This window comes from Bubalus bubalis, chromosome 2, assembly GCF_019923935.1.
Source record: "Bubalus bubalis isolate 160015118507 breed Murrah chromosome 2, NDDB_SH_1, whole genome shotgun sequence".
Lineage (NCBI taxonomy): Eukaryota > Metazoa > Chordata > Mammalia > Artiodactyla > Bovidae > Bubalus > Bubalus bubalis.
Window position 1 is genome coordinate 73,931,034 of NC_059158.1, and position 24,525 is coordinate 73,955,558.

The following is a 24,525-nucleotide window of genomic DNA, read 5'->3' on the forward strand; positions in this document are numbered from 1 at the left end:
AATACATATAGAATGGTGATTACCTTTGGTGAAGAGAGGACCCTCCAGGAAGCACAAGTGTTAATTGCAGTCTTTAAGTTGGGAAGCTGAGTTCACAGGTGTTGATGCAATCAGTTGTCTCATAACTTGCATACACTGTAACTATTTGTGGGTGTTATACAAATGGAATTATTGGTTTCTCTTCTATTAAAATAAGAAAGATGTAGATTTGTTCAAGCCAAAAAACTGGTAATTTATTTTCATAAATATTTAGAATGCCCTGTCTCCAGTTTTATATGGATTTTTATTTGAATCTCAATGCATGCAACTATAACAGCTGGTGGCATTTAGATTCTAAATATTGCTTATTCTCATGTGTATAGATCATTAGAATCAGGTCTTATAATCATCCATTGCTGCAGTAGATAGAAAGTCAGAATAAATATAGTTCTGTAGAGGGAATTATTTGAAGACATAATTTGTATGTTAGAATTCATTTTGATTATGTATATTTTCTAACCTTTTAATAACAAAACCAGTCTATTGGCCTACATCTCAAATGTGTTGCTGGGTGTTTCATTTTATCCATAAGAGACTTATCTCTCAAATTCCTACTTAAGTTTCTTTCTTAACACTATTTAACAAATAATTCTTCAGCTCTGCTTTACTGGGCATTGAGGGGTTTCCATGTGCATGCCTGTGCCTTCATTTGGCTTCTTGCAGGCAAAATTGCCTACTTCATGACTTAGAGCCACCTTGTTACTCAGTTACTGTGATACCAACTTCTCTAAACTGATTCTGTAAAATGTCATCTAACCTTTTGTTCTGTACATTGACTCAGCCTGATAAATTTTTACAACTATTCTAAGAAACTGAGTAGTTTTCTTTTTTCCACTTAGCTGCTGATAAAGACGATAGTTCAGAAGATTTGTCAGTGCCGAGTAGTCCACATACCGAAGCTATACAACATAGTTCTGTCAGCACATCCAATGGAGTCAGTTCAACTTCCAAGGCAGAAGCTGTAGCCACTTCAGTCCTCACCCAGATGGCGGACCAGAGTACAGAGCCTGTGCTTTCGCAGATTGTCATGGCTCCTTCCTCCCAGTCACAGCCCTCAGGAAGTTGATTAAAAACCTGCAGTGCGGCAGCTTTAGATACTCATTAGTGACTTCAAAGGGAAATCAAGGAAAGACCAGTTTCCATTTATGCGAAATCTGTGGTTGTAAATTTTTTTTTTTTTACTTGAAATTAAATTTGACTCTTAAAGTTGGTGTAGCAGCAGTTGGTGATCAGACTGAACAAGTTTTTAGTCTCTGGAAAAAGACTGATTTTGCTTTTTTTATAAATATTGTTAGATTTATTAATTTTTCTGTGCTCAATGTGTAAATTGTATTATAATTCATTGTGGTTAATTTCACTTTTAATTTGGGGGTGTTTTAATAAATGGGGGTGTTACTGAATCTCTCTTCCTACTTCCATTTCTTTTGACCACCTCTTAACCCTCAACTATGATGGTAGTTTTGTTATATCATTTATACCAAAGTTCTGCATAGTCCCTATTGACTTTGTAATGTTAACAAGGTCATAAAGCACTAGCAAGTGAAAGAAATTTGCTTTTAATCTTTTTGCCTTTTATTTTGCACATTATGCAAAAGGAAGAACATTAGCGAACACTTTTTGAGTGAGTGAAATGTGGGAAAAGACATACAGTGCTTTTAGGCACACTCTTAATGAAGATCAGTAATAGTGCATTTTCTTTAAGATTTTAAGTAAGCATGAATGTCGGAATCCTTTATCATTTCAAAGATGACTGTTTTTCAAGTCTTAAATTCAGTATTTTAAATCCTATGTTTTGAGGCTGACAAAATATGAAATTATATAAAGTACAATACAGGGTTATCGGATACCTAATAATTTTTTGATATTAGATTTTTGGTTTTGTTTATTTTTTACAGATTTCAGGTTTTAAACTGAGAAGTTTATGCATAATCAAGTAAGGTATGGTTGCCAGAAAAGCCTAAAAATTACTACTTAGAAAATTTAAGACTGTTTACCCCCATCGTCTTGTACTTGCAAGTAACTTGTACTTATTCTTGTGGAAGCACTGTCATCTTTTAGTAGCAAATTTTGATAACGTTTCTCGTGGGAAAAAATCAGTATCTATCTTTAGAACAATGTAACTATAATGTGGGACACAAGAGTGAGTGAGAGAGTGTGTGTATGTGTGTGTCTTTCAATAGTTTATGCCAGCAATCTTTGCTTGAATGTTTAACGATGCCTTCAGTGTGATGCTGGCCAATAGATGATTGCAATTTAAGATGTCATTACTGTGCAGGCTTGGATAACTAACATTCCATGATGTAGTTTGTTTCTGATGAGATGATTGTAGGTACACTTTTCTCATTATCCAATCATCTGTGGGATACTGAGTTTTCTAATGTGCCATTATCTATTTTTATTCTGCATTTATGTTCAAAATACAGTACAATATTTTAAAATAGACAAAATTGTTAAAAATAAAGTAGTAGATGTGTGTAAGAAAACTTTGTAAAATAGTTATGAGTCCTCCCCAGTAGCAACTTCTGGCATTCAAGCAGGATTCCATTATGTAAATATCTGTAACACATTTATAATAAGTTGTGTAGTTTGTTCTGCATCCATACTACACTATTTGCTAAAGTCTCAGTGCCATCTCCTAATGAGACTGACATTTTAAAAACCTGTATGGAATATCCTTGACAATTCAAGGAAATACCCCACCTTGCCTAAGTTCCGAACTGGGAAACATTCAGATTGTACAAATGACATTTCAGGACTTTTAAGTATGAAGATAATAGGAATTTTATTGTTTGGCTTATAAAAAATGAGAGCATTTTTGGTTGATAATTCTACTTCTAAAGTTTTTTTTTTTTTAACTGATTTATAATTTTCAGGTACTCAATTTCTAATCATGACTTTGCCGTAGTTATGCTAAGGAGTTGATCTCAAAGGCACAAAATATGAATTCTGCAAGAAGGCTGTTTTTTATTGTAGTTTGGATGGGTTAGGAAAAGCCTCCGTTTTTCATTCTCCTAGGTCAGTCAGTGCATTTTTCTTAAATTTTATTATTTATGCAAGTTAAACTTCTTTGGTAACAGGAATTATTGCAACTGTAAAATAAAACTACATAGATGTAAGAAGTCATGTAAACGGTTAATGAGCTTATTACCAAGGTTAGCAAAACTCATTGTAAATCAGTCTGTACTCAGCAAATAAAAATCATTATTAGTTGTATAAACACAAATTCCATTTTGACTTTCAGGATGTCACACTACTTCTGTACCTAGCATTTTGAGTCCTTATATTTGCAATGTTACACAAACTGTACTATTTTCTTTTATGTGCAGTTTGCATGAGTAAACCATCAAAGAATAAATTCTATCTTTAAATTATGTTCATAATTTGCTTGTTCTTAACCTGTCTTTCCTAAAATAAGATTACTTGATAATGATGTTTTTCTCCTTCAGAATGTTTATTACCTGTGAAGAACCTAATATTCTGTTTCCTGTGATAAAATTAATTTCTTCTCAAAGACTTTCAGCTGCAAGGTCACTCAGGCCTCTTTCTTCTTCTCTGCCTTCACTTTAAGCCCTATCCATGCAAAATGAACCTTTAATTTGTGTCTCCAGCCCAGAATATTCCCTTACCCACACACACAACTACTACACACAGATGCACCAGCCTTTGGTTTATCTTGGTAACTGCCTGCCAAAACAACTCTTATATTTCACTCTGAACTGTATAATCTTCCCTTACCCTGCCTTCAAACACACTGCTCCCATAATGTTTCATAAAGCAATTGATTACCACACCATCCTTCCAGTTGCTGAAGTCAGAACAACCTTGTTCTCATCGTTGATTCCTCACTTCTCACTACTCACATCCAACACATCAGGAAATGCTGTTACTTTACCTTCAGAATAATACAGAATTCAGCCACTCATCATTTCCAGTGCTATCACCCTGATCTGTGCCCTCGTCATTCCTCACCCAGGGTACTGTATACCTTACACCCACCTCCTTTCTTTCACCCTGTCTTCTACAGCCCAGCCTCAATACAGGAGCCCCACTAAAGCTTTCCAAACATGCAGCAGGTTAGGGCACTCCTCTGCTCCGAGTTCTAGAGCAGCTCCTCATTACATTCAGAGCTGGAGCCCTTACAGGGGCCTACAAGGCCTGTACCCCCAACTCCATCCCATTAGATCTCTGACCTCATCTCCTGCTACACTGTGAGCACTGCCGGGTGTCCGTTTTTCTTCTAGGCACTGGGTATACACTAACAGCCAAAACACAAAAACCCCTGCTTTGGGGAAGCTTACATTTTAAGTGGGGAGAGGGGTTTTAGGGAAACACAACACAGTATCAGTACATCATCTTACTATGCTATAATAGAAGCCATAAGCGCTAAGTGAAGCAAGACATACCAGTTGTGCTGGAGAGCACTGGAGTGATGTTTCAGTCTTCTCTCTCAGAGCCAATCTGAAAAGATACAAAGAAACACGTTATTTAATTTTAAGGTGTACATCCCATAAATGTGCTTAATCTGAATTACATGATATCAAAGACTTGATAAAGACAAACTGATGTGTTTCTGTAACAAAGTTTGACTAATGATACACTAAGAAACTACACATTTGCTTTATTTCAGAGGATAGGAAAGATAAGTAAATTCCACAGACAAGAGTTTAAGTGTAGTTTTGCTCATTATCCATCTCTGAAATTATAGTTTGATGTTTGACAATAATAATTTATTTATTAGAATGTAATTATGAGAGAATCCATTTACTGCTGGGACTTCATCTTATAAAAATATATACATGTACACACACAGACATGTATGCACTAAATACCTAAAGAACACAGTTATAAAACCAAGTAGAAGAAAATTTTAATCTGATGTTTCTAGATTACCTTGACCACAAGAGAATACTTAACTTCTGAAGCAATTAAAATTATACCATTTTATGTCTGATATAATTATGAAAAATCACCTCTTTAAACTTTCAATAAATACAAATACATTTTTTCTGTGATTCTCATACATTTTTAAGTGAAGGTCTTTCTAGCCATCTAAAATTAGACTAACAGTTGGGTTTTCACTGAAGCAAAGTATTAAGATCCTTTCTGTGTGGGAGAAAAAAACTCACAAAAAGTAGAATAAGGATTTTTCTGGAGAAATAAATAGTTTTACCATTTAAGTAAATGGTGAGTTGCCAATTATACATTGCCATAGAAGAAGTAAAATTAATGGAAATGTTTCCAGAACTAAACATTCATTAGTTCTGAAATAACCAAGGCCATGTGACATTGGAATCTACAATAAAAGAAAATATGAATAGTTTTATTCTGTTGTAGCAGTCCAATGCACCAAATATTGTAAAATTTTCAAAAATGTCATAGCACTCAGACTAGAAGAGTTCTGATATTCAACAATGGGCCAGTAAGTTGTATCTTTTTTCCTCAAATGGACATCAAAAGTTTTCCAATGACTATGAGAAGAGGATGGCATTAGCACACCATTGTCATGGTCATGGTGCTTCTCTTGCTTTATTTTGCATTAGATTTTACATTTAAGAAATAATTCATTGAGCTAGAACCATGGTTTTATCATGCATTACCTCAATTATTTGGGAAAGTACTTACAATTATGAATTTGATTTTTAACTATCAAATCAAATAAAGGTAGTTTTACTTTATTCACTTAATTTTACAGTAGGTTTTGCTTTCTATGAAAGTAGACAAAAGAGACTGTTCCCTCAAAAGAGCTCTTTTTAAAATTATTTTTGCTTTAATGATTTTTTAAAAGCATGTAAGTTAAGAAATGCTGTTTTCCATAACCTGACACAGAAAGTATTTAAATGAAGTTTACTTAACAGAATTTAAGATGATAGAGTTGTCTGAGTTTCTCATAACTGGAAGGAAAGAAATGCATTATGTGATGCTTGAGAAAATGCAAAAATATGTCACTACCATTAACCTCAAAAAGAAACCCTTTTGCACAGTTCAGTATTAATTGATAATTTTATTTTTTTCTCACCAATACTTTTTTTAAATCTCCCATGTAATTAAACAGTAGCTAAATTTCTCTATTTTTAGGAGATGTGCTTGTTAAAATTCTGTTAATAGGGTCTAATACTATCATTGAAAATAAAATGAGTTAGGTAATATAGCTATTAGCATAATTAATTTGAGCATTTAAAACTTATTCAACAGATAATTAATGACTTTCCCCAGTTGCTAAATTTTTAGCATTACATCTTAATCTGTTCAGCTTAGCTAATGGATTCTGAGGTAGCTTCCAACATTGAAGTAATCTGCTAAATTATCAAGAAGGCAATGGCAACCCACTCCAGTACTCTTGCCTGGAAAATCCCATGGACGGAGGAGCCTGGTAGGCTGCAGTCCATGGGGTCGCTAAGAGTCGGACACAAATGAGCGACTTCACTTTCACTTTTCACTTTTCCTGCATTGGAGAAGGAAATGGCAACCCACTCCAGTGTTCTTGCCTGGAGAATCCCAGGGACGGGGGAGCCTGGTGGGCTGCCGTCTATGGGGTTGCACAGAGTCGGACACGACTGAAGCGACTTAGCAGTAGCAGCAGCTAAATTATCAACAATCATATCAATAGTCTAAATTAACATATTGCAAACAAAGATCTTCAGATATTTTTCGTGACTGAAGATCAAAACTGGAAATTCTTTTTTATGGACTAGAGATTATTTATGACAAGGTAATATTAGATGACAATTTTGAAAATATCTACTTCTATTGTCATTTTAATTGTGTTCTACTTATCTGTAGAAGTTATGTAAGTGGCTCAAAAGTAGTAGGCGCTTGAACATATTAATGATCTATAATTTAAGAACTTGCATAAAATAGTTGTATGTTTGCTATAACTAATAGTGCATGCTGCTGCTGCTGCTAAGTTGCTTCAGTCGTGTCCGACTCTGTGCGACCCCAGAGACGGCAGCCCACCAGGCTCCCCCATCCCTGGTATTCTCCAGGCAAGAACACTGGAGTGGGCTGCCATTTCCTTCTCCAATGCATGAAAGTGAAAAGTGAAAGTGAAGTCGCTCAGTCGTGTCCAACTCTTAGCGACCCCATATACTGCAGCCCACCAGGCTCCCCCGTCCCTGGGATTCTCCAGGCAAGAACGCTAGCGTGGGTTGCCGTTTCCTTCTCCAGTGCATGAAAGTGAAAAGTGAAAGTGAAGTCGCTCAGTTTTCTGACCCTCAGTGACCCCCATGGACTGCAGCCTACCAGGATCCTCCGTCCATGGGATTTTCCAAGCAAGAGTACTGGAGTGGGGTGCCATTGCCTTCTCCGAATAGTGCATAGGTATATATAATTTTAAATCATTTATCATTTAACAATGCTTTAATCTTTTGCTTAAAGTTTTCCCCCAATTTTTTCTGAATTTCTAACATAAAAATATTAATTTAGGTATCTCATTTCTCTTGCTGGTGAAAACACTTAGGAATATTGGCCCACTAAACGAAGTACCTAATAAGCACAGACTTTGCACTGAGGTGTTGGACTGTAGGGACCACAGTAATAATAAAGACCAGGATCTTACCGTCAAGGAGAATCCATTTGGAAAGACAAAATACTTGTTACATCTATGACAGGAAATAATCAAAATCTACAACTTCTGAAACAGGATTTATAAGTTCACAAAAGGAGGCAAACCATATTATATTTGAACTTCATTTAAATTATGAATGAGATGGGTAGAAAGGAAACAAAAGTAACAACAAAAGACCACATAAATGAGTTATGTTTATAGGACAATGGAAAGATAGGAAGAAGAGGGTTAGCAATGAGCAAAACTGCATAGCTGGAATAGGGCTAGTTTATAGAGGGTCCTAAAGTATGCAGATCAGGAAGCAACAGTCAGAACTGGACATGGAACAACAGACTGGTTCCAAATAGAAAAAGGAGTACATCGAGGCTGTATATTGTCACCCTGCTTATTTAACTTACATGCAGAATACGTCATGAGAAATGCTGGGCTGGAAGAAGCACAAGCTGGAATCAAGATTTCTGGGAGAAATATCAATAACCTCAGATATGCAGATGACACCACCCTTATGGCAGAAAGTGAAGAGGAACTAAAAAGCCTCTTGATGAAAGTGAAAGAGGAAAGTGAAAAAGTTGGCTTAAAGCTCAACATTCAGAAGACTAAGATCATGGTATCTGGTCCCATCACTTCATGGGAAATAGATGGGGAAACAGTGGAAACAGTGTCAGACTTTTATTTTGGGGGGCTCCAAAATCACTGCAGATGGTGATTGCAGCCATGAAATTAAAAGACGCTTACTCCTTGGAAGGAAAGTTATGACCAACCTAGATAGCATATTCAAAAGCAGAGACATTACTTTGCCAACAAAGGTCCATCTAGTCAAGGCTATGGTTTTTCCAGTGGTCACGTATGGATGTGAAAGTTGGACTCTGAAGAAGGCTGAGCGCCGAAGCATTGACGCTTTTGAACTGTGATGTTGGAGAAGACTCTTGGGAGTCCCTTGGACTGCAAGGAGATCCAACCAGTCCATCGTAAAGGAGATCAGTCCTGGGTGCTCATTGGAAGGACTGATGCTAAAGCTGAAACTCCAATACTTTGGCCACCTGATGCAAAGAACTGACTCACTGGAAAAGACTCTGATGCTGGGAGGGATTGGGGGCCGGAGGAGAAAGGGATGACAGAGGATGAGATGGATGGATGGCATCACCGACTCGATGGACATGAGTTTGAGTAAACTCCGGGAGTTGGTGATGGACAGGGAGGCCTGGCGTGCTGCGATTCACGGGGTTGCAAAGAGTCAGACATGACTGAGCGACTGAACTGAACTGAAGGGATTTAGACTAGAAAACAGGCAACTATTGACTTGGCTTAAAAAATGCACAACAATAGAAAGGCTGGCCCATGTGGCAATCAGCCTACAAATTGCACTAATCCAAGTTGTAACCAGCACTAAGGGGAAAAGAGCCAATTCAGAGCAAAAGGAATAGGAATATCACTCAGCCATTAAAAAGAATGCCTGCAATGCAGGAGATCTGGATTCAATCCCTGGGTCAGGAAAATCCCCTGGAGAACAGAATGGCAACCCACTCCAATATTCTTGCCTGGAGAATTCCATGGACAGATGAGCCTGGTGGGCTACATATACATAGTCCGTGGTCGCAAAGAGTTGGACACGACTGAATGACTAACACTTTAATTTTCTAATGCCATTTGCAGCAACATGGATGGACCTAGAGATTATCATACTAAATGAAGCAAGATGGATGTGAAACACTGTGTGATAGCCCTTATACACAGAATCTAAAAAGAAATTATACAAATGAACTTATTTACAAACAGACTTACTGACTTAGAGAACTTACAAACTTAAGGTTACCTGGGTGAAAGGGTTGGGATGGGGATAGTTAGGGAGTTTGGGATGGACATGTACACACTGCTATATTTTAAATGGATAACCAGCAAGGACCTATTGATTAGCACAGGAAACTACACAATGTTATGTGGCAGACTGGATGGGAGGGGAGTTTGGGACGGAATGGACACATGTATATGTATGACTAAGTCCCTCTGCTCTGCATCTGAAACTATCATGTTATTAATCAGCTATACTCCAATATGGGCTTCCCCAGTGGCTCAGCAGTAAAGAATCCGTCTGCAATGCAGGAGGCACAGGTTCAGTCCCTGGGTCGAGAAGGTCCTTGGAGGAGGGCATGGCAGCCCACTGCAGCATTCTTGCCTGGAGAATATCATGGACAAAGGAGCCTAGTGGGCTACAGTCCATAGCGTCACTGACTGCAGCGACTGAGCACACACACATGCACACATACTCCAATATACAATAAAATAGTTGTTTTTTTAAAAGACACATACTAATCAGACAAAAATTAAATACAGAGGAAAAAATGTAAGAGCAACAACATACAAGGAAATTCCCATAGGATTATCAGCTGATTTTTCAGCAGAAACTGCAGGCAAGAAGAGAGTGGCATGATAGATTTAGAGTGATGAAAGGGAAAACCTACAACCAAGAATACTACCTTGGTAGGCTCGCATTATGGAGAAGGCAATGGCACCCCACTCCAATACTCTTGCCTGGAAAATCCCATGGACGGAGGAGCCTGGTAGGCTGCAGTCCATGGGGTCGCTAAGAGTCGGACACGACTGAGCGACTTCACTTTCACTTTTCACTTTCCTGCATTGGAGAAGGAAATGGCAACCCACTCCAGTGTTCTTGCCTGGAGAATCCCAGGGACGGGGGAGCCTGGTGGGCTGCCGTCTATGGGGTTGCACAGAGTCGGACATGACTGAAGCAACTTAGCAGCAGCAGCAACAGGCTCTCATTCAGATTCGACAGAGAAATCAAAAGCTAAGAGAATTCAGCACTACCAAACCAGCTTCACAACAAACTCTAAAGGAATTTCTCTAGGAGAGTGGGAGGGAGGGAAGGCCACAACTAGAAATAAAATTACAAGTGGGAAGGTCATCAGTAAAGAAAAACATACAGTAAGAGTAGGAAATTATCCATACACAAAAATGATAAAACCAAAGACTAGGAGAAGAGAGTACAAACACCAGAAATGGGAATTGCATTTTAAATTAAGAGACCGGCAACTTAACCTTCAGGCAGACTGAATATCAAATAGCTCATGCAATTCAATATTTTAAATAAAAGAGTCAAAAAATGGGTGGAACACCTAAATGACATTTCTCCAAAGAAGACATATAGATAGCCAAGAGACACATGAAAAGATGCTCAACATCACTAATTATTAGAGAAATGCATATCAAAACAAAATGAGTTATCACTTCATACTGGTCATAATGGCCATCAAAAAATCTACAAACAATAAATGCTGGAGAGGATGTGGAAAAAAGAGAACCCTCTTGCACTGTTCCTGGGAATGTAAATTGATACAGCTACTATGGAGAACACTTTGGCGATTCCTTAAAAAAAAAAAACTAAAAATAGAACTACCATATCACCCAGCAATCCCCCTACTGGGCATATACCCTGAAAAAAACCATCCTCTGAAAAGACACACGCCACCCTAGTGTTCACTGCAGCACTATTACAAGAGCTAGAACACGGAAGCCACCTAAATGTCCATCAGCAGGTGAATGGATAAAGAAGTTGTGGTACATATATATACTGGAGTATTACTCATTTATAAAAAAGAACAAAATTGGGTCATTTGTAGAGACATGAATGGACCTAGAGCCTGTCATACAAAGTAAGTCAGAAAGAGAAAAATAAATATCCTATATTAACACATATATGTGGAATCTAGTAGAATGGTACAGAGATGCAGGCATAGAAACAGATGGGTGGACGTGGTGGGGCAGGGGCAGGCTGGAAGGGCGGGATGAATTGGGAGATTGGGGTCAGCATGTGTACACTGTATGTAAAATAGATGGCTAGTGGGAACCTGCTGTGTAGTGCAGGGGGTGCAGCTTGATGCTCTATGGTGACCTAGATGAGTGGGATGACGTGGGCTGGGAGGGAGGTCCAAGAGGGAGGGGATATATGTATACATACAGTCGATTCACTGTGTTGGACAGCAGAAACCAACACAACTACACCCCATTAAAAAAATAACACCTTATGGGAACTGCAAACCAAAAAACTACATTAGATAACACACAAAAAAGAAAAAGCAACCTAAACACAACACTAAAAGAGAGTCATCAAATCACAAAAGAACGAAAGAGGGGAGGGAGAAAAAAACACCTGCAAAAAGCAAATCCAGAACAAAATGGTAATAGGGACAAAAACCGCTATAAGAGACAAGGAAGGGCACTATACAATGAACAAGGGATCAGTACCAGAAGATGTAACAATTTTAAATACACATGCACTCAACATAGGAGCACCTTAATACATAAGGCAAACACTGATGGGTGTGAGTCTCAGTGAACTCCGGGAGTTGGTGATGGACAGGGAGGCCTGGCGTGCTGCGATTCATGGGGTTGCAAAGAGTCAGACATGACTGAGCGACTGATCTGATCTGATCTGAACAGCCATAAAAGGAGAAATCGAAAGTAACACAGTAATAGTGGGGACTTTAACACCTCACTTACACCAATGGACAGGTTACTATATGGTCTTGGCACAAAACAGAGATCAACAGAACAGGAAAGTCCAGAGATGAAACCATGCACCTATGGTCAACTAATCTATGTCAAAGGAGGTAAGACTATACAACAGAAAAGATAGTCTCTTCGGTAAGTGGTGCTGGGAAAACTGGACAACTACATGTAAAAGAATGAAATTAGAATTCAACACCATGTACAAATGACTGTGTCAAAATGGATTAAAGACCTAAATATAAGGCTGGATAATATAAAACTCTTAGAGGAAAATACGGACAGCCCACTCTGACATTTATTCTAGCAATATCTTTTTTAATCCACCTCCTAAAGGAAATAAAAAGAAACAATTGGGACCTAATTAAATGTAAAAGCTTTTGCACAGCAAAGGAAACCATAAACAAAATGAAAAGACAACCTACAGACTGGGAGAAAATATTTGCAAAGTGACCGATAAGAGGTCAACCTCCAAAATATACAAACAGCTCATGCAGCTCAATAACAACAACAAAAAGGGCGAAACAGCTAAATAGACATTTCTCCAAAAAAGACATACAGACAGCCAACAGGCACATTTACGATGCTCAGGATCACCAATACAATAAGGTATCACCTCACACTGGTCAGAATGTGTGCATGCTAAGTCACTTCAGTCATGTCTGACTCTGCGACCCTATGGGCTGTAGCCTGTGAGGTTCCTCTGTCCATGGGATTCTCCAGGCAAGAATACTGGAGTGAGTTGCCATTTCCTCCTCCGGGGATGTTCCTGACCCAGGGATTGAACCTGTGTCTCTTACGTTTCCTGCATTGGCAGGCAAGTTCTTCACCACTAGCACCACCAGAGGAGAAGGCAATGGCACCCCACTCCAGTACTCTTGCCTGGAAAATCCCATGGGCGGAGGAGCCTGGTAGGCTGCCGTCCATGGGGTCACTAGGAGTCGGACACGACTGAGCGACTTCACTTTCACTCTTCATTTTCATGCATTGGAGAAGGAAATGGCAACCCACTCCAGTGTTCTTGCCTGGAGAATCCCAGGGACAGGGGAGCCTGGTGGGCTGCCGTCTATGGGGTTGCACAGAGTCGGACACGACTGAAGCGACTTAGCAGCAGCGGCAGCGCCACCAGAATGGCCACCATCAAAACCTCTACAAACAATAAATGATGAAGAGGATGTGGAGAAAGGGGAACCCTCCTACACTGTTGGTGGGAATGTAAATTGGTACAACCATTATGGAGAACAATAATGGACAGTCTTCCTTAAAAAAATAAATATGATCTAGCAATCCTACTCCTAAGCATATGGAGAAAACCTTAACTCAAAAAGATAACACACACCCCAATATTTATTGCAACACTACTTACAATAGCTAAGACATGGATGAAATCTAAATGTCCATCAACAGAGAAATAGATAAAGTAGATGTGATACATATACAAAATGGATTTTAGCCATAAAAAAGAATAACGCCATTTACAGCAACATGGATGGACCTAGAGGTTATCATACTAAGTGAAGTAAGACAGGAAATCAAACATCACATGGTATTGCTTATATATATGGAATCTTAAAAATGGTACAAATGAGCTGATTTACAAAACAGAAATAGAGTCACAGATGCAAAAAATAAATGCGGTTACCAGAGGGGAAAGGGAGGAGGGGGCTATATTAGGAGATCAGGACTGAAAAATACACACTGCTATATACAAAATAGATAACTAATCAGGACCTATTGTATAGCACAGGAAACTACTCAATATTCTGTAATAACCTATATGGGAAAGAATCTAAAAAGAATGGCTATATGCATATGCATAACTGATTCACTTTGCTGTATACCTGAAACTAACAACATTGTAAATCAACCATACACCAATAATTCTTTTTTTAAAAAAAGAACATAAAATGGAGAAAGAACAATCTCTCCAATAAACAGTGTTGACAAACTGGACAGCCATATGCAAAAGAATGAAGCTGGACCACCGTCTTCTACCATACACAGAGACTAACTCAAAGTTGATTCAAGACTTGAACATAAGCCCTGAAACCATAAAACTCGAAAACAGGAGGTAAACACCATGAAGTTGGTATTGGAAACAATTTTTTGGATTTGATACCAAAAGGCAACAAAAGCAAAGATAAATAAGTAGGACTACATCAGACTAAAAAGGTTCTCTACAGCAAAAGAAATCAACAAAATGAAAAGGAAACATACCAAATGGGGGAAAATGTTTGAAAGTCATATATCTGATATGGGATTAATATCCATACTATACAAAGAACTCACACAACTCAACAGAAAAAATAAATAATAAAGCCTATTCAAGTGAAAAATTACATACAGAAGAAAATGGTAAGTTTCACCACAGATTTCTTATCCAAATAAGCAAGTCTCCTTTGTGTCTCCTTAAAATGGCTGGAGAAGATTGATGAATCTAGATTTCTATATTCAGTGAAAATACTTTTCAAAGATGAAAGACAAATAAGGATTTGTTAGACAAGCAAATACTGAAAGAATTTATTATCTTCAGAATTGAACTGCAAGAAATGTCAAAAGTCTTTCAAGCAGTGTTAACAGACAGAAACTTAGATTGACAAAAAGGAAATTTTCTTGAAATGGTTAAAATGGAAGTAAATATAAAAGAGTTTTTATGTCTAATCACATTTTTTCTAATGTCTAATCAGATTTACAATGTTGTATTAGTTCCAGGTATACGGCAAAGTGAATCATTAACTGTCTAAAGCAAAACTAATAGCAATGTATTGTTATAGCATATGCAAAAGTTATATATATCTCCACAGTAGCCAAAAGGTGGAGGAGAGATTGAAATAATACTGTTGTAAGATTCTTATACTGTATGTGAAGTATATGATACCATTTAAAGATACAGTATGATTAAGATAAATGTTGTAAATCCTAGGTCTACTACTAAGAGAAATGTATAAATAATATCCTCTTTAAATTATATAAACCACAAATTAATATGAAAAAACAATAATACAAAAATTTCTCATCAGATTAGAAAAATAAATCAGATGTGACCAGGTATTGGGGGAGCATGTGAGAACATTAGACCAAGGTGGAAGCATGTGTTGGTACCATGACTTCAAAGAGCAACTTGATAACACTTATAAAGCTGATGACAGTTTCTCTTCTCTTGTCTAATTTTCTATAAATGTTTCATAATTAAAATTTAAAAATAAAATATTACATTCAACAAATAATTTTACTAAAATTACACTAAATTTTTCAGAGTAGCACATTGCCAGTTTTTCATGCATAACATCATGCATCCATGTGTGTTTAGTCGCATCCAACCCTTTGGGACCCCACGGACTGCAGCCTGCCAGGCTCCTCTGTTCATGGAATTTTTCAGGCAAGAATACTGCAGTTAGTTGCCATTTCCTTCTCCAGAGGATCCTCCTGACCCAGAGACTGAACCTGCATCTCCTACACTGGCAGGCAGACTCTTTACCAGTGAGCCACTTCAGAGGTTAAGTTCAGTTTCTCAGTTGTGTCCAACTCTTTGCGACCTCATGGACTGCAGCACCCCAGGCCTCCCTGTCCATCACCAAATCCCAGAACTTACTCAAGCTCATGTCCATTGAGTCGGTGATGCCATCGAACCATCTCATTCTCTGTCGTCCCCTTCTCTTCCCACCTTCAATCTTTCCCAGCATCAGGGTCTTTTCCCGTGAGTCAGTTCTTCACATCAGGTGGCCAAAGTATTGGAGTTTCAGCTTCAGCATTAGTCCTTCCAATGAATATTCAGGACTGATTTCCTTTAGGATTGACAGGTTTTATCTCCTTGCAGTCCAAGGGACTCTCAAGAGTCTTCTCCAACACCACAGTTCAAAAGCATCAGTTCTTTGGCGCTCAGCTTTCTTTATGGTCCAACTCTCACACCTGCACATGACCACTGGAAAAACCATAGCTTTGACTAGACGGACCTTTGTTGGCAAAGTAATGTCTCTGCTTTTTAATATGCTCTCTAGGTTGGTCATAGCTTTTCTTCCAAGGAGCAAGCGTCTTTTAATTTCATGGCTGCAGTCACCATCTACAAGTGATTCTGGAGCCCAAGAAAATAAAGTATCTCACTGTTTCCACTGTTTCCCCATCTCTTTGCCATGAAGTGATGCCATGATCTTAGTTTTCTGAATGTTTTACCTGTGAGGTAAAACTTGCTTTTTAAAACACCATGATCAAATCCCAATTCCTACATGTTGCTTCTTTTGAGGGTATTCAAAATCTTAAATATAGGCAAATATTTACAACAAGAGCAGTAAATTTGAAACAAGTAGCCAGTGATTTTTTACCCTAAAATGCCACTGCTGATCAGCTTTTGATATATTCAATATGCTTCTGAGATTTTATGTCCTACATTTGTGTGAAATACTCTTTTGGACAGAGAAAAGATGTTGATATAGTACTAGATCATATTCCTTCAAGACAAAGCAAAATGGACCCAATTTAAGCAATGCATCTTCAATATATACCAGAACCTCTTTCTGAAACTAAAAGAACAAATGTTGTATCTTCCCAAATGGAAAGTCTATTGGGAAAATTACATTTAGAAGGAAAGTCAATAGTTAGGAGTTTTTTATAAGGCTTTTTTTTCCCCCCTGATCTTAAGATCAGACGTGGGGGTGAAGGAGAGGGAGGGATGAATTGAGAGAGCAGCATTGAAAATACACATTACCAAATGCAAAATTAGATAGCCAATGGAAATTTACTGTATGATGCAGACAGCTCAAATTCAGTGCCCAGTGATGACCTAGAGGGGTGGGAGACTGAAGAGAGAGGGGACATGCATATGTCTGTGGCCGATTCATGTTGCTGTATGGCAGAAACCAACACAATATTGTAAAGCAATTGTCCTCCAATCAAAATTAAGTGAAAAAAAAACTATACTTCAATAAATTTTTTAAAAATGTATCTAAATGTAAACTGGTATATTTATGTTCTACTTAATGACTAGCAAGCAGAAGCCACTAAGAAATTCACTGCAAAAATACTGTATGGAACCTAATAAATATTGTGAAAATATTAAAATCATGATTTACATGCTAATTACAACTATGTAAAGATATGCATAGGATAAGATGAAGTAAACATTTTAAAAGAAAAATGTTTCTGTTTTCCCAGTGATTTAACTTTTTTTTTTTTTGGAATTTTGCATTTTCTTTTTGGATGTTTGCTGTTTTGGGAGAACTTAAGGATGGAGATAATGCGGAATGTAACCCTACCTCCTCCAAACACATAAAAATGCTATATATAATATTTGAAATATTTCAATGTACAGCTGAGCTATAAAGCAAGAGGAGTGCCATAAATAAAGAGGACACCCACAGCAGAGAGTTGGATTTGAAGTTAGGTGTCCTTGGCAGTGAGAGACTGCCCTGGGCTCCCATTATAAAGCCAGAGCCAGGAAAACATGACACCAATAAAACTAATCCCCGGCAGAAGAACTGATTATATGTCTTTCCAGCAATGTCTCAACACTATAGGGAAGAGCACAGTTTTCAGTGGAAGATGGTGATCTCTACAGCAATCTACTCCTTTGCTTTGGCTACCTTTTTTTTTCTCCCAAACAAGCAAGGGTTCTATTTTGGGAAACGTCTGTGAGAGAAAAAGTGAAGGAGCCTGATAAAGCTGACCCCTCGTAAAATAGAGAAGGAGGGAAGGTAGAGAGGAGGCTCAAGAAGGGTCATCAGGGCCATGGGATTGGGGATATCCTTGAGCCAAAGTTCACTATCAGAGGGGCCCCAATATCCCAGCCACATCCAGGCTTTGGTTAGCAGCAGCTGGTGGGAAGAGGGCGATGTGGCCATAGAGCAAACGTGGCCATGGATTTCAGAGTCGGCAGCTGGGGCCCTTCGTCAGTGATGCTCCCTGTACTTGAAGGTCTGTCTCCCGCTCCCTCACTGGGCTATTGCAAAGATCCAAAGAAAAAATGACATGCAAGGACACCGAGAAGAGGCTAAGGTGATTGCTAAAATCGGAATCCTGCCTTCCTGCTTGAGTCTTGATTGCATTTCCCCCCTTCTCTGGCTATCAAATAGTGAGCATACTCTTCTTCCCATACTGAACATACTCTCATCTTCCAAAGGAAGAAAACCAAGTCCCATCGAGTTACTACATCCAGTTCAAAGTCCAAGGCTGATGCAGCACACACCTCTCTCTGAGATCTGGATTTGGCTCTGTGTGACCTCACAACACATGAACCAGTGGACATGCTATCTTCCCTCAGACCCCCCAGTACTCTTACTGCTACTGCTGCTAAATCGCTTCGGTTGTGTCCGACTCTGTGCGACCCCAGAGACGGCAGCCCATCAGGCTCCTTCGTCCCTGGGATTCTCCAGGCAAGAACACTGGAGTGGGTTGCCATTTCCTTCTCCAATGCAGGAAAGTGAAAAGTGAGAGGGAAGTTGTGTCCGACTCTTCGCGACCCCATGGACTGCAGCCTACCAGGCTCCTCTGTCCATGGGATTTTCCAGGCAAGAGTACTGGAGTGGGTTTAGTACTCTTACTAAACCACTGCAAATTCAGGAGAGGACAACTACTACAGATACTTCCCTCCAGAAAAAGGACCACTGGAGAACACACAGCAATCACTGGTCCGCAGCAACTACAGAGTCTGATGGGACAGGCATTGTGAGGATTTTTTTTTGCTGGCAGTTGGGGAATTTCCTGGATGAGGCCTGATGCCACTTGTTGGTGGAATTTCCCTTTTTTCTGTGGCCCCGGATCACCTTTCTGGAGGTTCTTCCATGTTCTGTATCCTCTTTGGCCACATCATGGCGGGTGTTATTGATTTCACAACCTACTTCCTGCCTCTGCAAGTTTTGGGGCCAGAGAGTGTTTCAATCTGTTAAAAGCTTTTTAGTCTAGGCTCAGAGATTCTTCTGCAATATAACTTTCTCAAAATCTCAACTGGCTTATGATCTCTTTGTTTCAAGTTAGTGTCATGAGCCAGTAGGTACACCCAACTTTCATTCCAATTCTTAGCTTTCCAAAAACATCACTTTACTACATTACTGTCTCACTCCCAGGCCTCTCTCTCTCTCTAATCACTGGCAGTTTGATGCCATCAGACTTCAGTGAGAAGACTCAATCCTTTGTTGCTGGGTTTATTACTGATTGGCCTTTGATATTCAAACTTTTTATTCAGGTCTCTTATTCTTTGGAGTTTAGGAGTAGGTAGTACTCTTGCCTGGAAAATCCCATGGACGGAGGAGCCTGGTAGGCTGCAGTCCATGGGGTCGCTAGGAGTCAGACACGACTGAGCGACTTCACTTTCACTTTTCACTTTCTTCTTTCCTGCATTGGAGAAGGAAATGGCAACCCACTCCAGTGTTCTTGCCCAGAGAATCCCAGGGACGGGGGAGCCTGGTGGGCTGCCGTCTCTGGGGTCGCGCAAAGTCGGACATGACTGAAGCGACTCAGCAGCAGCAGCAGCAGCTTCTCAAATCTGCCACTCTGTCCCCTCAGACCTGGACAAGAGGGACTACTGCCCTCGGCTCCATACTTCAGCGAGTCTCTGTGTCACTCAAGATCTGACAGTCAGCCCTGGCACAGCACCAACAGCTGCTCAGAACTTACACCATTCAGGCCCCACGAATACACTTCTCTACATCTCTTTCGTGTATCATCAAAACAAAGTAACTACATCAGAGTGACATGCACCTTTGTGGGCTGTCACTGCTGATGTCAGAGATGAACACTAGTTTGTAGCGGATGAAGATTCAAGTTATGGAAGTGAAAGAAAAAAGACTAATTTGTCAAATCTCTTCTCTGAACATGAATGCAATAAATTCATGCACAAAGTACTACTTCCCAGTAATGTCAAATGCTCATTTTCTTTTCCTGTTCCAATCTGTAGTATTGTCAAAAGATGTACATAGTGCCAGAGAAACATTGTGCAATATTAATAATTCATGTTACTCTTAAATTTGTAAATATCAGATCTAGATGCATGCATAAAGTGATGCCAGTTTCCTTTATATTGGCAACTGGATAGACACTGAACACTAAAATTGCAATAAAAATTATAAACTAGCAATAAGATGAACATTTCAGAATATTAAAGTTATTTACACTTATTAACTTGATTTATAAGCTTAATATCCATATATTACAATTTTATTTTACCTTTTCATAGATTGAAAATTTTGCTATTTATGGGAGAAAATATTTTTGAAAACAAAATAATTTTAATTTTTGATTTTGACTTTCCATCTATATAATTTTCCATTTTGATAAAATTCTACTTAAATTTTTATACTTTGAATAATTACTTTGCTTTTAACCCTTTATATCACTACTGTCAAAAGAACAGGAATATAAAATCTTACTATATAATTAGTGATTTCATAAAAGAATTATATCAAATGTCATAAATTTTATTTCTTAATTTTCTTGCTCATGTAATATTATTGACCCAACAAAGACCACCTAAAATATGTGCAATAACTATCTGTGACATTTTGTTGACTCTCAGTCATAAAAAATAGATTTAAACTAGTTTTTATTTTTTCATTATGGAACTATATTTGTTAAGGCAGGAAGGTGGAACATATTTTATTTAATATTTTATCTCCATTTATAACTTTCACATATCTAGACAACTGAATATAAATTTTTGTGCTCTGGCCTCAGACCTCAAAAATGTTATGGGCAAGCCTACCTACAAGGCCTCAAATTCCAAGATTCTCTTTATTCCCTTTCATTTGTGTGTGCAAACTGGGCAATTCTTACCATCTTAAACATTGCTTATCACCATGCCAAAATTGGGGGGAGGGGACTCTTGAAAGTCTCAAATCAACAATTCCATGGATCACAAATGTCATTTCTATTCACAACCAATGATTAGTCACACAGCTTAACCCACCACAAGGGGACTCAAAAGATTTGGTCACGACAGATGATGTGTTATTTTCCTATTTTACAGATGAGGCAATGAAAGTCTAAGAACCCCAGGTCACGTGGTTACCCAAGCAACAGAGTCAGAATTTAAACACAGGCAGTTTAGGTTATGAACCTTTTTTTTTTTTAACCACTATGCTACACAAATCCCCTGGGAATCTGAAGAAGTCTTGGGTGCTGCTCTGAACATGTACAAAATGTGAAGTCACGGTTCAAGTTGATCTCACACTATTCTCAAGGATACAAGAAAGCCACACTAATATCTAAGAGTAATTTTCTTACAGTGTTCTGACCCTAGAACTGCACACCCAGCCAAATTATCTTTTATATGTATCAGTATCAACATTACTGAGGAGATAAACATCCAAGAGCCTCTTGATGAGGGTGAAAAAGGAGAGCGAAAAAGCTGGCTTGGAACTCAACTTAATAAAACTAAGTTCATGGAATCCAGTCCCATCAGTTCATGCAAATAAAAGGGGAAAAACTGAAGGCAGTGACAGATTTTATCTTCTTGGGCTCCAAAATCACTGCAGATGGTGACCACAGCCATGAAACTAAAGCTATGACAAACTACATAGTGTGTTAAAAAGCAGAGACATCACTTTGCCCACAAAGATCCATATAGTCAAAGCTATGATTTTTCCAGTAGTCATGTACAGATGTGAGAGCTGGACCATAAAGAAGGCTGAGCACCAAAGAATTGATGCTTTTGAACTGTGGTGCTGAAGAAGACTCTTGAGAGTTCTTTGGACTGCAAGGAGCTCAAACTAGTCAATCCTAAAGGAAATCAACCCTGAATATTCATTGGAAGGACGGATACTGAAGCTTAAGCTCCAATACTTCGGCCATCTAATGTGAAGAGCTGACTCTTTGAAAAAGACTCTGATGCTGGGAAAGAATGAAGGCAAAAGAAGAAGAGGGTGGCAGAGGATGAGATAGTTAGATACCATCACCAACTCAATGGACATGAATTTGAGCAAATTCCAAGAGATAGTGGAGAACAGAGGAGCCTGGTGTGCTGAAGTCCATGGCGTCGCCAAGAGTCAGAAATGACTTAGTAACTGAACAGCAACTATACATCCAAAGGCGCTGGAGGTTCATTTTCTCACCTCTCTCAGTAGCTTAACAAGAAGCCCATTTAGCTTCTTCTGGGTTTAAATGAGCCCAGTAGAAGAACAGGTTAAAACCAAAGGCTGAGCTCTGGAGGCTCTTTATTAGCCTCCTGAACCAGGAAACCCCACTGTTATATCCACTAAGTGTTCCTCCATCTTCCCTATAATTATATAAAGTGCTTTGGGGGGCCTCGTTTCCTGGCAGCCATTCCACATGCATGCAGTCCACGTAGGTCACACCAAGATCAGCCTTCTGTGGAGTAATGGGAGCTCAGGGCACTGATGCCTTGTGCTACTTCTCTGTTTTTTTCCCCCAAATTATCTTAAGTCAATATTACATGACATTACCGACATGTGCAGCATTCACGACAAGACACATTTTCAAAATCCAGGAATCCAGAATGTATGCAACATACTCCCAGCTCATTTTTTCCCTAAAAAAAAAAACCCAGGGGAGGAAAAAGAATAAGAATAACTTATAAAATAAGAAGATCTGTTATATCAAAGAGTTATGAAAATAAAACCAATAAAATCTTAAGTCCAAATAATTATTGTGAATTTAAGTAGAACTGTTTAAGAAAGTCTTTAAATGTTATAGGCATAAAAAAATTAATCATCTGGAACAAAAGCTTAACATGGTTTCAACAAATCTTGAAAGATATAGTGGGGTTATGCCCCCAACAGAATGAAATTGTACTAGAATTCTTGATCTGTTTTGAAGATAGCAGTTCTCAATATCCATTTTCCCCATCCTAAACAGCACTGGAATCTTTAGTGCCATTTGGCCATCCAGCTACAGATTAATGTGCTGGGCAGGGTCCATTCAGGAAAGCTGAAACCATACTAACTAAATAAGAAGAATTTAATATAAGAAATTAGTTTAACAGCTGTTAGGGGACTTCCCCGTCAGTCCAGTGGTTAGGGATCCACCTGCCAATGCAGGCGACACGGTCCCTGGTCTGGGAGGATCCCACATGGCACTGAGCAACTAAGTCTGCGTGCTATAACTAACGAGCCCATGCATCGCAACTACTGAAGCCTGTGTGCCTTAGAGCCCACGCTCCCCAGCAAGAGAAACCACCGCAGTGAGAAGCCCACACACCGCGACGAGTAGCCCCACTCACTGCAACTAAATAAAGCTTAATCACAGCAACAAAGACCCCATGCAGCCAAAAAAAATAAAACAGATGTTGGAAGACTGAAGAATGTGGTGGTAAAACAGAGGTAAATAACTTCAGGAAAAAGCTACAACTCCTAGGGCTTTGGGAACAAAGAGAAGAAATTAAAGTTGTAGAACCTAAAGGTTCAGAGAAAGGGTCTCCCAGAGCTGTGATTCAGACTTCTGAGGTCTGGTTCTAGGAGAGCCAAAGAAGTTGGAGACTGAAACCAATTGGTGCCACTGGGATGTACAACCATTCCTGGCATGACATGAAAATGACAGCCAGCAAATAAAGAAGAAGTACTCCCCTCTCCCCTTCTGTCTTCCAGCTTCTCCTACCTCCACTGCATTCTCTTCGTGGAATTTATCACAAAGTCAGCTGACACAGAAGAAACATAGTTTGCAGAGTCCCAGTTCCAGCATCAAAACCCAGAATTTAGAAGGGTGGAAATGAATCTGAGAGACAAGCGTTCAACAGCCGCCCCTCTGCTTTTTCCCAGCGTCCCTTGCTATGGGGAGGCCGTTTCTAGTTCACTGAACGAATGGGAATCACCTACGCAATTGCTGGGTCATGCCCTGCCCTTGTTCTCTTTCCTTGGGCTATGATGTCCATGTGGAGGCGAGCCATGATGGCCACACAGGTGAGTCAACACCTGATGGTGAAGTAATAAAATTTAAAGGAAATTGTGGAGCCACCGTACATGAATGCAGAAAATGTTAATTCAGCAGAAATTGTGACATTTAGTGAAAAGGTAACAAAACAATACTACATAACATAATAAACAGAAAGTTAGGTGAAAGAGCAACCAGCCCCCAACTATACTCTCTGTACAAGAGATGCATATAAAGCAAAAAGAGAGAAGGTTGAAAATGAAGAGATGGGAAAAAAGATATGGTAGGAAAATGCAAACTAATAAAATTGGGGGTGGAGGAACACTCAAAGTCTAATGTATTACATGAGACAAAAAACATTTAAAATAGTAAAAATGTATCAAAAATATGAATAAGCCTTCTATTCTGAACAGCACATCACCAAAACACGTTGTAACAAAGTGAACCATGGATAAACTGGATTCCAAGAATTTTGATTTCTTGATGAGAGACTGCAAAGGAACTGGACTTAGATTATCACACAACCCAAATTCAATTCAGCTTTTGATGTTCCAAACATATTCTTATATTAGGTAAAACAGCCCAGAATT

At 38.9% G+C, this 24,525-nt stretch overlaps 1 protein-coding gene and 1 long non-coding RNA gene across 5 annotated transcripts in view; one reads left to right on the top strand and one right to left on the bottom strand.

The window, feature by feature from the left end:
• ATF2 (activating transcription factor 2) overlaps positions 1–3,410 on the top strand; it is an 84,546-nt gene extending 81,136 nt beyond the window's left edge. For both annotated transcript variants that reach the window (XM_025274550.3, XM_025274545.3), the window contains exon 14: positions 879–3,410. In XM_025274550.3, the coding sequence (XP_025130335.1) occupies positions 879–1,105 (227 nt within the window). In that variant the 3' untranslated portion in view covers positions 1,106–3,410. The remainder of the gene's footprint in view (positions 1–878) is intronic.
• Positions 2,406–23,797, bottom strand: LOC123330924. 3 transcript variants are annotated; one of them, XR_006640398.1, is made up of 5 exons: positions 23,663–23,797; positions 22,513–22,598; positions 4,443–4,497; positions 3,831–3,931; positions 2,406–2,595 (listed from the first exon to the last, which is right to left on the bottom strand). It is a non-coding gene; the product is annotated as an uncharacterized LOC123330924 (long non-coding RNA). The 3 variants fall into 3 exon arrangements; XR_006547200.2 differs by having other exon boundaries at positions 3,826–3,931; XR_006640397.1 differs by lacking the exon at positions 3,831–3,931.
• Between the last annotated feature and the right edge of the window lie 728 nt (positions 23,798–24,525).